Source organism: Girardinichthys multiradiatus, chromosome 11 (assembly GCF_021462225.1).
Source record: "Girardinichthys multiradiatus isolate DD_20200921_A chromosome 11, DD_fGirMul_XY1, whole genome shotgun sequence".
In the NCBI taxonomy this organism is placed as follows: domain Eukaryota; kingdom Metazoa; phylum Chordata; class Actinopteri; order Cyprinodontiformes; family Goodeidae; genus Girardinichthys; species Girardinichthys multiradiatus.
Window position 1 is genome coordinate 36,646,343 of NC_061804.1, and position 18,130 is coordinate 36,664,472.

The following is an 18,130-nucleotide window of genomic DNA, read 5'->3' on the forward strand; positions in this document are numbered from 1 at the left end:
GAATACCATTACAAGGCATTGTAAGTGATGTGCGTTTCTACTTGTGTCCAGCAGGGGTCAGTAATGCGCCTGCTACACGTGAATGGACCGACGGAACTGCATAGGCTATGAAACTGTTTAGCATCAGACGCCATAATGGCTCAAAACGCAGCTAACGTCGTTGGAGAAAACAGGAAGTTGCTTGAGCCAAAATGGAGACTTTTTCTTCCCCTGACAGACCGGTGCTCAGGTGATTAGCACAGCACAAGAAAGCGCCTCCTCAGCCTGCTACAGTAGAGACAAACCTGGGCACAACCACAGCTACAGTTTAAGGTAACCTACTCACGTCGGCGCTATTTGGTGTTTGCTTCACAGATATTGTTTTAGTCTTTAGTAGAGTGTCGTGTGATATGTTTGAGTTTGTGTGAATATGATGAGTAAAGGGACTGCGTGCTAGCTTGTCACCTGACTCGTTCGCACACACAGATCAGCTTTGAACTCGAAACATGAGACAGCCATCTGTCCTTGTAAAGGGAAAAGTTAGCTTGTGATCTGCATAACTCGTCCATTAATTTTTTCAGAAGAATTTTTGCAAAAGATTACCACTTTAATCCTCCTATCATTCTGTGCTACCCACTGATCACGTTACACTGAAACAATAAATAAGTGATCAGATGCTGTGTAACTTCAGCCTATCCGTGTTTTAAATGCTGTCAAAGTTTTGTGTAGCTGATTGTGTCACAGTTAAATCAACTTTGTCTCCTCTTCATCTTTGCAGGAGATACACTATAAGCTATGGACACATCAAAGCTTCCTAAGATCCAGGACGAGGAGCGAGAAAGCCTGTTCGGATATGTTCATGGAGTTTCAGGACCAGGTCGGGTTTTGGTCATTTTCTGTCTCATTACATTGCGCTTTCCACTTTTTAATGCTGTCATAAAGAGAGCTGAGGCTATATAAACTGTACAGGAAATCCCTAGGAGTAGATCATGTTACAGCATAGTATTGCAAAAAGCCAACATAACAAGGTTATGAAGATAAATCTGCTGTATGAAAAAGGTGGCACAGTTGAGAAGGTTTTAATCCAACGATATGCCCCAGTTAGGAGTAATGACATAAATATACATTTAGGGAAGTAAAGCTTTATTTCTAGAGCACTTTTTTAAATAAGTGCTTCACATAACATCTTAAGTAAAACCAATTTAAAAATAATACAACCACTGCAGGAAATGAGACATGTGTCTCTGAAAAAAATGTAAAAGGAGTATCAATTTTAATAGAAGTGATTTTTCTCTTTATATACATTTTATTGAAGAAATGCATGTCAAACAATACTTATACTCTTCTCAGTCATCATTGGAAACTTCTATGCTTCTATGCAATAAAGCAATCATATATATCTTACAATAGCTGAGCAGCTTTTGAATGTTTCCACTGGTATTTTGACAGTCTGTCTCAGGATAATTAGCTCTCCGTTTTTAGGCTTGGAAGGCCTTTTTGCCATGACCCTAATTTTTAGCTCTCCCCACAGATTGTCTACCAGATTCAAGTCTGGACTCTGACTGAGCCCTCAGAAATATTAATTTTACTTCCACACAGAAGAAACATGTTGGGGAAAAGTACATTGTTACTTTAAACCTAAATCTGCAAGGAAAATGAAGGATGTTGGCTTTACTGTAGATAAAGAAATAAACTGGGTATATTTGAGGCTGAATTCTGGAGTTGGCAATGGGCATGGGCTAGAATGAGATTCTCCCGGCATGATAACCACAGTATCGCTGTGTCTGCATCAACAATTAAAACAAAATGTATGTGAGATGACTGCTTTCATTGAAAGGCTATACTCGTACTCGTCGTCTTTCGCTTATCCGGGACCGTGTCGTGGGAGCAGCAGACTCAACAGAGACGCCCAGACGTCCCTCTCCCGAGACACCTTCTCCAGCTCCTCCGGGGGGGAGTCCAAGGCGTTCCCAAGCCAGCCGAGAGACATAGTCCCTCCAGCGTGTCCTGGGCCGTCCCCTGGGCCTCCTCCCGGTGGGACGTGCCTGGAACACCTCCCAAGGAAGGCGTCCAGGAGGCATCCGGTATAGATGCCCGAGCCACCTCAACTGGCTCCTCTCGATGTGGAGGAGCAGCGGCTCTACTCCAAACCCCTCCCGGATGGCCGAGCTCCTCCCCCTATCTTTTAGGGAGTGCCCGGCCACCCTACGGAGGAAGCTCATTTCAGCCGCTTGTATCCGGGATCTCGTTCTTTCGGTCATGACCCAAAGTTCAAGGCCATAGGTGAGGGTAGGAACGTAGACCGACCGGTAAATCGAGAGCTTCGCTTTTCAGCTCAGCTCTCTCTTCACCACAACGGACTGGCACACCGCCCCCATTACTGTGGCAGCCACACCGATCCGTCTGTCGATCTCCCGCTCCATTCTTCCCCCACTCGTGAACAAGACCCCGAGATACTTAAACTCCTCCACTTGAGGCAGGAACTCCCTTCCAAACTGAAGAGGACAAGCCACCCTTTTCCGGTCGAGAACCATGGCCTCTGACTTTGAGGAGCTGATCTTCATCCCAGCTGCTTCACACTCGGCTGCGAACCGCCCCAGTGCATGCTGTAGGTCTTGGCTAGAGGGGGCCAGCAGGACCACGTCATCTGCAAAAAGAAGAGACAAAATCCACTGGTCCCCAAACCACACCCCCTCCGGCCTTTGGCTGCGTCTAGAAATCCTAAAAGTTATGAATAGGACCGGTGACAAAGGGCAGCCCTGCCAGAGTCCAACATGCACCGGGAACAGTTTCGACTCAGTGCCGGCAATGCGGACCAAACTCTTGCTCCGCTTGAACAGAGACCGGATGGCCCCTAATAAAGGGCCCCCGATTCCATACTCCTGGAGCACCCCGCACAGGGCATCACGAGGGACACAGTCGAGTACTTTCTCCAGGTCCACAAAACACATGTGGACCGGTTGGGCAAACTCCCATGAACCCTCAAGTACCCTGCAGAGGGTATAGAGCTGGTCCAGTGTTCCACGGCCGGGACAAAAACCACACTGCTCCTCCTGAAGCCGAGGTTCGACTATCGGTCGGACTCTCCTCTCCAATACCCTGGCGTAGGCCTTACCAGGGAGGCTGAGGAGTGTGATCCCCCTGTAGTTGGAACACACCCTCCGGTCCCCCCTACTTATGAAGTACACCACCCCATTCCGCCAGTCCAGAGGCACTGTCCACGCAACGTTGAAGAGGCGTGTCAACCATGACAGCCCCATGACATCCAGAGATTTGAGGTACTCAGGGCGGATCTCATCCACCCCCGAAGCCCTGCCACCGCGGGCTTCAGGGGTGGCAGGGCTTCAGGTCAGTCACCAGCGAAGTCACCAGCTTTTTAACCACCTCGGTGACTTCAGCCTGGGTGATGAAAGAGTCCAACCCCGTGTCCCCAGCCTCTGTTTCCACCAGGGAGTGCGTGATGGCAGGATTGAGGAGATCCTCGAAGTACTCCTTCCACCACCCGATAATGTCCTCTGTCGAGGTCAGCAGCTCCCCACCCACACTGTAAACAGTGTTGGCGAAGCACTGCTTCCCCCTCCTGAGGCGCTGGACGGTTTGCCAGAATTGCTTCGAGGCCAACCGATAGTCCTTCTCCATGGCCTCACCGAACTCCTCCCAGGCTCAGGTTTTGCCTCTGCCACAGCCCGGGCCGCAGCACGCTTGGCCTCACGGTACCCGTCGGCCGCCTCAGGAGTCCCACAAGCCAACCACAGCCGATAGGACTCCTTCTTCAGCTTGACAGCATCCCTTACTGCCGATGTCCACCACCGGGTTCTGGGATTGCCGCCGCGACAGGCACCGCAGACCTTATGGCCGCAGCTACGGGCAGCAGCATCGACAATAGATGTGGAGAACATGTTCCACTCGGACTCTATGTCTCCAACATCCCCCGGGATCTGGTCAAAGCTCTCCCGGAGGTGGGAGTTGAATACCTGGCCGAGGGCTCCGCCAGACGTTCCCAGTCAAGTCTGTCCGGCTTTCTCCTCCTCCAGCGGATCCAACTCGCCACCAGGTGGTGATCAGTGGACAGCTCAGCCCCTCTCTTCACCAGAGTGTCCAAAACATGCGGCCGAAGGTCTGATGATACGACAACAAAGTCAATCATTGACCTCCTGCCTCTGGTGTCCTGGTGCCAAGTGCACTGATGGACACCCTTATGTTTGCACATGGTGTTCATTATGGACAGTCGGTGACTAGAACAGAAGTCCAATAATAAAACACTCTGATTCAGATCGGGGAGGCCATTCCTCCCGATCACGCCAGGTGTCACTGTCGTTTCCCACGTGGGCGTTGAAGTCCCCCAGCAGAATAATGGAGTCCCCGGGAGGGGCACTATCCAGCACCTCCGACAGGGACACCAAGAAGGCCGGGTACTCTGCACTACCGCTCGGCCCATAGGCCAAAGTCGGCCTAAAACACACCCCCCTAAACACACAAAACAAAACCACCATGAAACTTGTTTGGTTCGGACATTTATTTACGGTCCTTAAGCAAACCAGCATCTGCAGGAGGAGGGAGCAGGCAGAGAGCAGCTGCCCGTAATCACACTGCCTGCATCGGACCAAACAGGAAGACGAGCCTGCTGAATCTGCGGAGCACGAATATGCAATATCCGACTTAAAACTAATTTTGAAGGTCAAAAGTCTGTGGTTTTGTGCTTTTAACACTAGAACTCCCAGAATTCTAACTCTACTAGAACTCCCAAGCCCGTCATTTTGACGGCGAGCATTCTGGATGCGAGGCAGTGATGACATCAACGTATTACATTGGTCAGAATGATAAAGGTTTTCTTGCACGCTATAAAATTATGGTTTTGACAAGAATTAATAATAGTATTTGATCAAAACCTATCATGTTTTTATTATTATTTATAAATAGTACTGAAAAATAATACAGAGTAGTGGGTACATTTAAAAAAAAAAAAAAAAAACAACTTTACTCATCTGACCAAAAGCTGGACAGCTCCATGTTACGCCCCCCTTTCACTTCGCGGACATAAACTAGTGCTAAAAATGCCTTCAGATCATCCACACTCATGTCCGAGGAGAATCATCTAAAACTCTGCCGGCCTCAGCCACCCTGCAGCCCTGAACGTGGATGAGCGATTTGGCGTCCACCAAGCAGAGGAACGCGGTCTGGGCCTCTTGGATCTGGCGCTCTGTCAACGTGTTCTGGGTCTGACGCCTCCCTCTACTTTCTTCCTCCCCTACTACTGTCCACACAGTCCCATCCTTTCCTTACTCCTCCTCCTTCCCAGGTGTGCGCTCGTCATGTGATGAAAAGGCTGTAAAGCGCAGAATAGATTGTTGTTACAGGGCTACTATATCTATGACCTAACTTATTGTTTATTTCTTTTTCCATTATTAGTACCTTGTTTTTTAGTTTCTCTCCTGCCAGTGAGCTGGATTGCTGGGTTTATAGCTGGGCACTGGGCTCCTGGCTCTTCTCCCCGTCTCTGAACCTGCGCTGATTGTGGCACTGTTGCTGTAGTTTATATATTTTTAGTTCACTAATCTGTAAACTATAGCCTAAAATGATAAAATCGCTACATAGGCTAGTCTTTACTACCTTGAAATAATGTGTCACAACCTCCTGCTAATGGAACGACTTGTGCTTTTTAGTCGGGGGAGGCTCACTCTCTGACCCGCTGTCACTGGAACTAAATACTGACCAAGAGCCGTCAGAATCCCTCTCGACCCAGAATCACAATCATGTAATTTTTGAAGCATTTCCAATGCCTCTTGAGCAGAAAATATCCTTCTAGAAGCCATTTGTAGGATGCCAACAATCTCCTTCTCAGACTGCGTTCTAGAGTTGCGGTTGCTAGGCAACGCTCGCGCGTATACTCAGCCGCGGGAAAAAAATATCAATGTAAATAATAGGGCCGTCAAAATAGCGGTGTGGTAGTTAGAGGTAGAAATACTTAGATCTTTTATTTACTTTATTTTTTTTAAAAGAGACATAGGAATGCAAAAGACAGGTATAGAAAACGTCAGGAGGATGCCAGGAAGATAAGAGTTTTAATAAACCAGAGTTATGGCATGTCTAACTTTCAAAACCTTCAAATTGACGGCCCTGGGAGTTCTAGTGTTAAGTCCTTGTCCTCGTTATTGTCATGGCTGAGACAAAAAGTTCTTCATAAAGCCCAAAATTGTAACTTCTTCAGGCAAACTTTGGAGCTTCACCATCCAGACAGCAGCGTCTCTCCTCTCTGCTTCTCCTGCCACACCCCCTCACATCAGAACCCCCGAGGCTTCAGAACCTTCTGGCTGGGCTGTGGTCCAGATAATTATCCCGGTGGATCGTTTTAGACATAAAAAACATAGCATCTATATTAATACAAACGTTATTAGTATTTAGTTTATTTATAGTTTTATTTTCTATTTATTTTTTATCATTTCACTCATTACTTTAATGTGACAATGTAACACAATATCGTTAATAGCAGCACAGCACACTACACTCATTGCTGGAGGCGGGGCTTCAGTCGCCATAGCTTCAGCCGTCGGCGGGTCAGTGGAAACACAACAGTTACCGTACCGAGTAAAGTGAAACCGAGTGGAGCAGAGCCGAGCCAGCTAAAACAAGTCAGTGGAAAAGAGGCAAACGTTTATATTCCGATTATCCAGTCAGGAGCAGGTAATCGTGAGAAACGTCTTAGAGTAGTAATTTGAAGACATAACAAACCGGTACCCTATAGAGGGATTTTAATGCCCTCTGTGGTGAGCCTAGTAAACCACAGTGATAAATGACTGTTTTGTTACGAAGGTAATTTAAACACAAGACGTCTGGTCCCCGCGACCCACTATGGAAAAAGCGGTAGAAAATGACTGACTTCTGGTAGCATTCAGGTAGACGCAGGAAAAAGAAATGATTTCTGGTCCAACTTTTTGCTTTGTATTTTTTAGTTGAAGATGTTGTCTTTCATTCCTGTTCCTGCAATTGACAGTGGTGACGGCAACTTCGATGGCTGGAGCTGCCATGTACGAGCTGGTTCGTGTCGGTCACAGTGAGCTGGTGGGAGAAATCATTCGTTTAGAGGGTGACATGGCAACTATCCAGGTGTATGAGGAGACGTGTATCCTTTCTACTGCCACAAAACTCTCCATTATAATAATACATTATGTCATGTCACAGTTTTTAATAAGGACAATAGGAAATTATTATAAAAGCATCTGCTGATGCCTCGGCCTTGTGGGTGTTTATTTTCCCCTAACGTTATTCTCCAGCTGGTGTGTCTGTCGGTGATCCCGTCCTCCGAACGGGGAAACCCCTCTCCGTAGAGCTGGGGCCGGGAATCATGGGCTCCATCTTTGATGGTATCCAGCGTCCACTAAAAGACATTAATGATCTCACTCAAAGTATCTACATCCCACGAGGAGTAAATATTGGCGCTCTTAACAGAGATACCAAATGGGAGTTTTCTCCTGGCCACAACCTTCGGGTAAGAAACATTTTCAAAACGACTGCGGATTTACTGACTACCCCTCAGACTGACGCCTTTTCTTTTTGTCCTGCCTCCAGGTTGGCAGTCACATCACAGGCGGAGATATTTACGGGACTGTGTTTGAAAATTCCTTAATCAAGCACAAACTCATGCTTCCACCCCGAAACAGAGGCACTGTCACCTACCTGGCTCCATCTGGAAACTACGACCTTTCTGTGAGCGCTGCTCATCAAGCTGAACGCTCATCTGTTGGAAAAATGATGCATGTATTTCACTTTGATCTTTTTTTGCATGTAGGATGTTGTTCTAGAGCTTGAATTTGAAGGAGTAAAGGAGAAGTTCACCATGATGCAGGTGTGGCCAGTACGACAAATACGCCCGGTAACAGAAAAATTACCTGCCAATCATCCACTGTTGACTGGTCAGAGAGTTCTTGATGCGCTTTTCCCGTGAGTGCTTCTTTGAATATTAAATTATGCTCTTAACTGAATTTATACGATATTGTGAGCTGTTCATGTGATCTGACCTCGATTATAGAAAGGCTTTATTTGTCAACTGTTTAAAAAAAGTGCCAATTAAAGTTGTGTGATTAATATGCTTTATAGATGTGTACAAGGTGGCACCACCGCTATACCTGGAGCCTTCGGTTGCGGAAAGACCGTGATCTCGCAGTCGCTGTCCAAGTACTCCAACAGTGACGTCATCATCTACGTCGGCTGTGGGGAACGTGGAAATGAAATGTCTGAAGTGCTGCGGGATTTCCCGGAGGTTGGTGGAACAACCTGTAGGTTTTAATGTGTAATTTATGTGACCGGAATCCTTTCTATACCCTTTAAGCTCAATATAACGTGCTTTCACTTTCCAGCAGCTACATTTGCCGCAACAAGCAGGAGCCAGAACCTGTAGCTTGCTTTTAAAACTCAGTTATAGGAATGCTTACAGTGGTCTGTCACCTTCAATGGATCTAAAACCTCTTCAGGATGGAGATGGAGAAAAATGAGACCATAAAGAATCATTTAGACTCAACGCTGCAACTGAATCAAAAATTCAGTTTATTTTTTATTCTACGTCATTAAAGCATGTTAATATAATCTAAACTAATGTAATGTTACTGTGTCCGTTGCTCCACAGCTTACGATGGAAGTTGATGGCAAAGTTGAGAGCATCATGAAGAGAACAGCACTGGTAGCGAACACATCCAATATGCCTGTAGCTGCTCGAGAGGCTTCCATCTATACAGGTACCAACCAACCACGTCACCGTGGATTTACACTGTAGATCTTAACTGCTGCTACATGTAAATACAGCCGTATGATTTCAACTGTGTACGTTTAAGTACTTTTATTTTTATTCTTCAAACCAACAAAGATGGTCATGGGGTTCATGTTTAGTAGAACAAAAGCTGCTCAGTCTTGATGAATATTTTTGTTTCTGCAGGCATCACGCTGTCTGAGTACTTCAGAGATATGGGCTACAATGTGAGCATGATGGCCGACTCCACGTCTCGATGGGCAGAAGCTCTGAGAGAAATCTCTGGAAGGTTGGCTGAGATGCCTGCAGGTGAGTTCACCGTCTATATGCTGTTTATTTTTTGAAATGTGAAGACTTTAAACCTAACCCAGGCCAGAAAAGGTAATGCTTTGCATATGTAAAAAAAAGTTTTAAAAGCACCCATCCTAGAGCAGACTTCATGATCAGCTGTGGACCCTCTTGCTTGCAGACAGCGGCTATCCTGCTTATCTGGGCGCCAGACTGGCTTCCTTCTACGAGCGCGCTGGACGTGTGAAATGCCTGGGAAATCCAGAGAGGGAAGGCAGCGTCAGCATCGTTGGAGCGTCAGTTGATGTTTTTGTTGATTTATTATTTTTTTTTACTTAATAACCCTAAACCCTAAATCTGTTCTGCTTCCTGTTAGATTGTTTAAAATCTCATTTAATTAGAAGTTTACTGAAAGAGTATTTTACATCATGATATAATGATCATCTTTACCTTCCAAAGGTGTTTTGTCAATTGACATAAAAGACTTGACCTGCATTGTATCAGTCATTAAACTGACTCTTCCTTTAATTCGGTGATTCCTGATAGTGTGTCGCCCCCTGGTGGAGACTTCTCAGATCCAGTCACTTCAGCCACATTGGGAATAGTTCAGGTAAGCAGCTGGTCATGATGCGTTAGCCGTGGATGCTACTATTTGATTTAATATGTGTGAGCCATTTTGTTATTTGTTCTTCCTAGGTCTTCTGGGGCTTGGACAAGAAGCTGGCTCAGAGAAAGCACTTTCCGTCAGTAAACTGGTTAATCAGCTACAGCAAGTACACACGAGCTCTGGATGAATATTATGACAAGCACTTTCCAGAGTTTGTCCCTCTTCGTACAAAAGCAAAGGAGATTCTGCAGGAGGAGGAGGACTTGGCTGAAATTGTGCAGCTTGTAGGCAAGGTAAGGTGGACTGAGAGGGTAAAAAATAAACATCTAGAAATTGTACTTTTAAAAATGTGGCAGATAAAAAGTACTTCCATCTGTGTGGTAAGGCCAGTAATTCATGATGTCTTTGGTGTAATTTTTACATGAGACTGATAGTGAATGGGTAATTTCACAGGGACTAAACCACGAGTGCGATCTGATGTGGTATGCGGTTTCTGTCAGCTGTTGGCTGCTGACACTGCGGATGTAACGACCACTGATCTGTTTTGTTTGTAGGCTTCTCTCGCTGAGACTGATAAAATCACTCTCGAGGTTGCTAAGCTCATTAAGGATGACTTCCTGCAGCAGAATGGTTACACTCCCTATGACAGGTGAGAACAAGGCCTACTTTTGTTTTATTTTTTAGCATTTGACCTCAACCATGGGTACTAATGTTGTCCTGAATGCACCTAGGATGGCAAATCTTGGTTTTTTTTTCTAAGTTGAGTACTTTTTTGAACTACTTACATGATGGAAATCGTCACCCTTTGAGCTCCTTAAGTTTGATCTTTTATATTATGCCGTGACAGATAGTATTAACTGTTTTCCGTTTAAACTATTTAATTGGTGAAAAGACTTGTCTTGTCACAACAAGGCTTCAAAACAACACAAAACAGCTTTGACCTCCCACATCTGATCTACAGTGATTGCTTTTGTCATTTCCATTTAGAACTTGCGAAGCAATTGCATAGTAGAGAATCTATTAAGAAGATAATAAATGCTGTAAAAGCTGAAGTAGCTAATTTGTATGATATTTAGGTAGATAGCTGAGCCTGAAAACAGGTATAATCCATATTCTGCACATCCCAGAGGTTGATTTTATTGTAAAAGCTCTGATTTCTGTGGAAACTACAGGAACGGGTTTTTGATTGAGGAGTCACTTGCTTCATGTGATTATCACGTAAAACTGGAAGGTTCAAACACTCCTTTGTCCTCCACATGCAGGTTCTGCCCCTTTTACAAAACTGTTGGCATCCTCTCAAACATGATTGCGTTCTACGACATGGCCCGACATGCAGTGGAGTCAACAGCTCAGAGCGACAACAAGATCACCTGGGCCATGATCCGGGAGCACATGGGAGAGATCCTGTACAGGATCAGCTCCATGAAGTTCAAGGTACATTCAAGGATCATATTGTTTGGTTTTATTTATGTGTTTCACATGTTAAAGCAGGATAAATCTAGAGGTTTGTGTTTGGTGTTATCCTCAGGACCCTGTTAAAGATGGAGAAGCTAAGATTAAGGCAGAATACGCTCAGCTGCTAGAAGACATGCAGAACTCCTTCCGGACCTTAGAGGAGTGAGCTTCCAGGCTCTCGTCTCCACACCAACGTAGCCGAACCATATAGTCCAGAATCGTTGGCTCATGTTGTGATTGTCCTCCTCATTCATGTGAACTCTTTCCCCGTGTTTACATCCCCTCTAACATTCCAGGACTATCATAAGTTTTTGTCTCATTTTGGTCATTTTTGATTTTAATTGATAAAAACCTGCTGCTGTAATCGAATATCATCAGCAAGACATTCGCTGTGTTCTGTGGAGACTTTCACACCTTGTTTCAGCCCATTTCACTGCTCTTCTTCATGACAATGTGGTTAAAACCTGCAGGCTTCGATCAGGTGTTGCACTTGCACCAAACTCTTAACTTAGAGTGGTTTTGTTTTTCCCTTTTTAAGGTGAGCAGTGCACGTTTTTGAAAAAACTTTATTTAAACCATGCAGATGGACAAAGGGATGGAGTATTCAAGGTGTAGTCAATGGGGATAAATGCATATTTTACATCCTACCTCTTGAGGGTGATTGTGATGTGGACTGTATACTTGATATAATGTATAAAAGTATAATATGAATTAATCTAGTTTGTTTAAACATGTATATCTATTGTATTGGTGGTACTTCTAAATAAATGAAAAAAAAATACAAAAAATGTTTTCCTTTGAAGTGAGATTTTTATCACATTCTCTGGTTTTTTGAGAAAACAAAATTCCAACTATCGAGGGATCACACCGCCTCCCTGGAAAAGTTTCTCCTGTGTTGTTGGAAGTGAGGTTCAGAACAAGGGTCAAGCCTCCAGATTCAGGAGGAGCAGTCTGGATTTTATCCTGGTAGAAGCATTAATTTGTGGAGGGCGTTGTGAGAGTATGGGGGTACCTGGGATGCTTTTTAGGCCTATCCAGACCTAAAGCAAAAACAGTGTGGCATGGGATACTTGGGTAAGAGTTGAGGAGTGTTGTTGGGCAGATGAGTGTCTGGGTTTCCCTCCTATACAAGTTATCCCCACACAACTATGGTTTGTTAGTCACATTCCAGTTTGCACCTCAATATTACAACCCTGTTCTCTAGAAAAATTTAAACCTGACTTGTCAAAGTTTTTGTGATCAAACATGTCTTGCAGATCTCCCCACAAGGTGGCACACAGAGCTTTGATATCATGGTGACTGTTGAAAAAAGCTCCATAATATCTTAACCTCTTAAAAACTCAATTTCTACATGCATGTGTTTAAAATATGCCACATCTGAGCATCCCCGTCTCATTTTAGATGCAGTTTGATGAACACTGTGATCAGAGATCTGATCTCAACATTAAGGTGTGTTAAATCTCAAAAAGGCCACAACACAGAGGAAATTCTCCAACATGTCACACAATGTCTGTATAAGGGGACCTTTACAAAAATTAGGTTTTTGGGTGTTTTTAAATTTTTGGTGCACATATCTACATTTTTCATATTACCTAAACATGCTCACCTCAAATGTCATGGCCAAAGGTTTTGATACAGACATAACTTGTTTTTATTACCACCATTACCACACTTTTCATTGTGTTTAAGTTGCTATAGGAAGTCATCATGTGAAATGCAACCAATTGCCAAGTTGATGGAAATTAACGTAGTCACCCAAACATCATTCGCTTTGTATTTACTACTCCAGAATTAGCTGACAGACTGACGTTCTGCAGGATACACCGGGATTGGACAATAGAGGACTGGAGTAATGTTGGCCTCTCTGATGAAGTCCTCTTTAGTCTGTTCATCTGGAAAAAATTAATGTACAGAGAAGAAAAGGTGAATGCTACTTTAAATCCTTTGTTACGTTGACAGGGAAGCATCATGGGACCATTAATGTGTGGTGTTGCCTCTTGTTAAAGGATAGGTTCAATCACTGTTTTACCTAAAAGCATGGTATCAAATCACATAGCAAGAAAAACTTTGTCCAGTAATTTCCTCAGTAATGTTTTTTCCATAATTGCACACTGTGTCACAAGGCAAAAGTGATAACTAATTGGTTCAGGGATCAAAACATTCAAATGTTGGATTCGTGGCCTTTGAATTTCTCAGATCCAAATCTGAAACCTGTCTTCAATCTTAAGAAAGTGAGAAGAGAAAAAAGAAACTGTAACACAGTTGTGAGATCTCACAATAATAAAACAGTAAAGTTTATGGAAAACAAATTTCTGTTGGAATCAAAACCTTTTTTGTTTCTTCTGGTTTCTAGTTCTTAAAATGTATTTTTAAAAGGCACCTTACCATTGGGACTATTCTAATGAGACTATTAGTCGACCAACTAAAACCCCATATCCAGGTTTTCGCCTTTCTCTGGTCTATTTTATTTTCATGAACTGAATTTCTGCTGTAGTCAGTGTTTAGACATGTCAGAATCTTTCTGGTCCTTTAAACTATTCATTTACATGAAGCTTTTCTTCTTTTAACCAGTTCATATCCATGATGTGTCAAGCATTAAACCCTTGAATGAAAGATTTACATTCCCGGCCAATAAAACGAATGTGACAAAAGCTTAGAAATAAATACCTTTTTAATGGCAGTATCATAACCTTCTGAAAAAAGATGACAAAAAATGGCAAGAAGTTGTAGTTGCAGTGGTGACAGTTATTGTTTTTCCTAATAACCCCTTTAAAAAAATTTAACTAATAATTAATTATGATTATACTAATATAGGCATATTTTCAATTTATGTTTCAATTACTTGAGTTGAGTTTCTAGGAACTTCTAATTAGTAATACGTTAAATTCTGTTTTCCTGGGGAATAAAACTGATGTGGCACAGCAGCGCATTTCTTTTAGACAATGAGTACCAGGCTTGATGAGGACCCAAGTTTATCTTGCCACCATGTAAATGTGAGTTTAATAGTAAGTGGGGTTAACTAGATCTCCAGACTTCCCTGTGAAGGAACCGCAGCACAGAGGGCCATCTTGGGGTCACTAAGTCTCCTTAACAAACACTAGACGCTATTTACTGCAGGTAAAATAGGTAGTGAACACTCCAACACTTTTTATATTCATATTTCTGTTGACATGAAATTCACACCAGAGGTTAGGATTCATAGCAAGTGAACCTGTTAAAGTTTTTCTCTTTAAATATATTTGTAATATTTATAGTGACATGAAATTCCCACCAGAAATCAGTAACTACCCAAGTTATCCACACATACGAAAAAAATCTGTCCATAAATTAAGTTATGGGGAAAAAAGCAATGCCAGGGAAATATTGAACACGCCTTTTGAAATTAATTAATGTAATTTGTTTGTAATGACAACTTCAAGACGTTTCCTGTATGGAGAAACTAGATACATGCATCGCTCGGGTGTAATGTCATAAGAATAAGAATGTCCTTATTCATTTCTCCATTCATCCTTCCTTCAGTTATATTAAGTCTAGCAGTACCATATGCTGTAAAACAACCCACACCATTATGTTCCCACCTCCATACTTCTCTTTTTGCATCTTGTTTTTGGGGTCAGGTCCAGAAGCAGTTTTCCTGGTGTACATGGTGTGTGCATTGACATCCAAAGAGTTCAGCTTTGGCCTCATCTGACCAGAAAATAATCTCCCACTAATTCACTGGCCTGCCCAAATCTTCTGCATCAAACTTTAAACAAACAGTATTCTTCAGCATGCCTTCTCTTCAGCAGTGGAGTCTTGCACAGTGAGTGTGCACAGAGGCAACTGCAGTAGAGTACATTATTTATTGTTTTCATGGGACAAACTCTGCCTGCTATTTCCATGGAAGTTTTTTGTGAGGGCTCCTTTGCTCTTTGACGACTCTTTTTATTACTCTTTTAACCTCTCCATTAGATGTCTTACATTAGATGTCTCTTTCTATGGCGCTGACCTCAACCACCCAGTCAGCTAACAGCTGGCGAGGCAGCAGACGAACACATCGGTGCATTTGTGTATTTAAGCGATATCTTGATAAACTGATCAGATATTTTAGGTTTACACAACTATATGCACTTCTAAAAACATTGTAATAGTTCAGTTGTTTCACAGAATGCGCAATATATATATAAGAAAATATTTTTTTCTTCTGAAAAACATTTATTTCAAAATGTGCACCACAATTGGAAATCATTTTCTAAAACATGTAACAATGTGGAACAATGTAAATGCTCTCGCCTTCATTAGAATATTGTTGATCAAAAGGTCTGACATAGGTGAGCTGGTCAATGCAAATAAGAGCGTGCTCATTACTTCTTTCCTTAATACAGTACGCATGAAAGTGTTCATCAAAGTACAAGGTGTTGACAGTACAGCCTATAATGAATGCATGTTGTTCATGTATCATGATATAGCAAATTTTCTTAAACATAGGTAGATCGTTGGACTTTCCAGTACATAAAAACAGGCCAACCTGGTTTTCAGTGCCATAATTTCTTACCCAATTTGTAGTTGAAACATTTGAGCATGAATCCACATTTAATGTCTCGCACAATAGATGTCCCCCTTCCAAGCTATCAACTATTCTTCATTTTAAAGGACCAAGCTCAAATCTTTTAAAACTATAGTTTTCATAGTAGAAGGACAATTAACGCTGATGTCGCTTTACCAGAGATTTTGTAAGATTTTGAAAATTTTTGCCAGACTTTTTTAAAAACTTGTTCTTGGCTTCAAAACGCAGGCACCATACATGGATAAGAGGGACATTTTCTTTGTACATCTTTGTTACGGCTGGTGGCCGTATGTGTGTTTGTTTTGTACCTTCATCAACAGACTGGCCAGCCGATGTCGCTGAAAAGCACCGTTTTCCTCCGTGCTATCGGTACCGCTGTTTCTGATAGGATCGGATTTCTTCTTCGCTGGATACCCTCTTCTTCGCTGTTCCTGACGGACTCTGATCTCCCTGCGTGCTCTGCACTCCTCCTGCTGGACGTCTCCGGGAGTTCATGTTGGACTATTCATTTCCTGGTTCTTCTGAATTCGCCGCCAATCAAGAAGGGACTACATTATATAAACTCTCTGCACCTGCCACTAAAGGCAGCTGGTATTTGGACAGAACAGCTCGCCACTTCTGACTTTGGTGTTGTAAAATTTTGAAGCTTGGTTATTGTTGTATGCTTACCTGCTCGTTGGGAAGCTTGGTTATTTTTGTGTGCTCACCTGCTTGATGACTCCATCTTGGCTCAAAGGAGTCTCTTTAAAGTTGATTGGGCTTTGTCTTGATTTGTTTGTTTGCTTTTTGTTAGCAGGGACGTTTTTGATTTAGGAAACTGTTGAATTAGTTTGTCCCTCCTTTTGGGGGATTATTTTTAGTTAAATTACTGATGGTTGTGTATTTTGTTAAATTTATGGTTATTGTGTATTTTGGGTTTTACCCCTTTTTATTTTCAAACGGTTTGTACTTTAAGTATCCTCCTTTTGTTTGTTTTGTTAAAAATAACGGAAACTGAACTAAAAAGAAATAAATTACTCTTTCTTTCATTAAACCAACAACACCTGGTTTGAATGTTTACTTCCCCCTACCCCTAGACCGAGTGGGGTCGTAACAATCTTGGATAGTGAATCATTAGGTGGTGTTTAGGAATTAATCTTCTGTCAGGGTACAAGTTTTTTAAACATGTTGTGGTGATCACAGATCAGATGTTTCAAATAACATCAGTAAGGATTGGGGACAATACAACGTCAACGATCTGCAACAACAGGAGAACAAGGTTCCAGTGGTTATTGCCCCACTCAACAATGTCTCCAAAAATGAGTGGAGTATTGCAGAGGATGCATAATGACTGAATGGCATTTAAACCTAAGTTCTTTCTGTTATCATCTATTTTTAACCCACTTGGTTTATTTTTATGCTCTAGAAAACCGTAATTAAAACTCTGTATCCTGTCTAGTAATGTACTAATGGAGATGTAGCCAAATGTGATCATGTACTGAAAGAAAGGTTTGAACTCATACTGCACAACCCCTTCCAATAAATCATGCATTATATCAACTGCGTAATTGTCAGTGCTGTGAAAATATTCTAATGAATTGAGCACACAAGATCCTTTAACTGCAGGGTCTTCACTTAATGCCTTACAATGTTCAATATGAAGTTCTCTGGAGCACAGAACAAGCCCAGAATTATCTTCAGTAAAAACAGACTGAATTTCTTCCTTGTTTGTCAAACAAAACCTACACCAGTTTGTTGCACTAAACGACTCAACAAAACCTAATAAGCCATTAAAAGCAAGGTTGTCTCCTGTTACTTGAATAACAGAACCAAACACTGGCTCTTCAATAAATGGAAGCAGAATTCCTTCAGTTTCTAAAAGTATTTCTTCAAAACCATATTTTCTTAAGTCTTCAGTGTAGAAAAGAGCAGCTAGATGTACATTCATCAGCACAGAGTTAACCTTTCGTGGAAGTTTTTTTAAAGTGAAATATATAAAGCCATGTTTGTGGATCCCTTTCTTGGAACCCAATGGGTTAGCTGTTTCAAAATCATCATAATACAGCAAAATCTGTGAAGCATATTTCTTTTGTGAAAACAGAAGAAGGTTTTGGAAATATAATCCATCATTAATGTCTGTGTATAACCCAGTCTGTCTTTGTTTCTCATGCAAAAAGCATTCTCTTATTTTGTTATTCCTGAAAACTGAATTCAATGTGTCTAAGATGGGTACATAAATGTATTTGTCTGTCACGGGTATTTGGCAATAAACACCTGTAGTTCTATGTCTACGTGTATCCAATCTTACACCAAGTACAAATTCTTTAGGCTCAACTATTTCCCATTTTTCATCATAATATTTCTGTCTTTTTTTCTCAGTGTTAAAGTCTGAAAAAGGGTTATCTAATTTGTTTAAACTGTGCTCAACTCTTTTGTAAATGTCTGATTCCTTACTATAAGGAGGAAATGTTTGGAGTACTACTTGTCTTGCTTGACTCTGAACATCACTGACGACTTCCTCGACAGGACACATTAT

At 42.3% G+C, this 18,130-nt stretch overlaps 1 protein-coding gene across 1 annotated transcript; it reads left to right on the plus strand.

The window, feature by feature from the left end:
- Positions 1–146: 146 nt before the first annotated feature.
- On the plus strand, positions 147–11,857 carry LOC124875818 (V-type proton ATPase catalytic subunit A). The gene is made up of 15 exons (XM_047378200.1): positions 147–312; positions 758–856; positions 6,971–7,099; positions 7,251–7,465; positions 7,546–7,683; positions 7,766–7,917; positions 8,074–8,236; positions 8,600–8,708; positions 8,906–9,028; positions 9,189–9,303; positions 9,554–9,617; positions 9,704–9,907; positions 10,169–10,263; positions 10,877–11,048; positions 11,143–11,857. The coding sequence occupies exons 2-15, from the start codon at positions 775–777 to the stop codon at positions 11,233–11,235; spliced, it is 1,854 nt and encodes a 617-aa protein (XP_047234156.1). The 5' UTR covers positions 147–312; positions 758–774; the 3' UTR covers positions 11,236–11,857.
- The last annotated feature ends 6,273 nt before the right edge of the window (positions 11,858–18,130 follow it).

Excerpts from the sequence above, each read along its gene's own strand:
- LOC124875818 (XM_047378200.1), top strand. The coding sequence starts at position 775 with ATGGACACATCAAAGCTTCCTAAGATCCAGGACGAGGAGCGAGAAAGC. Across the intron at positions 8,709-8,905 it reads AGAGGCTTCCATCTATACAG|GCATCACGCTGTCTGAGTAC; the intron begins GTACCAACCAAC and ends TTGTTTCTGCAG. Across the intron at positions 9,304-9,553 it reads AGCGTCAGCATCGTTGGAGC|TGTGTCGCCCCCTGGTGGAG; the intron begins GTCAGTTGATGT and ends GATTCCTGATAG.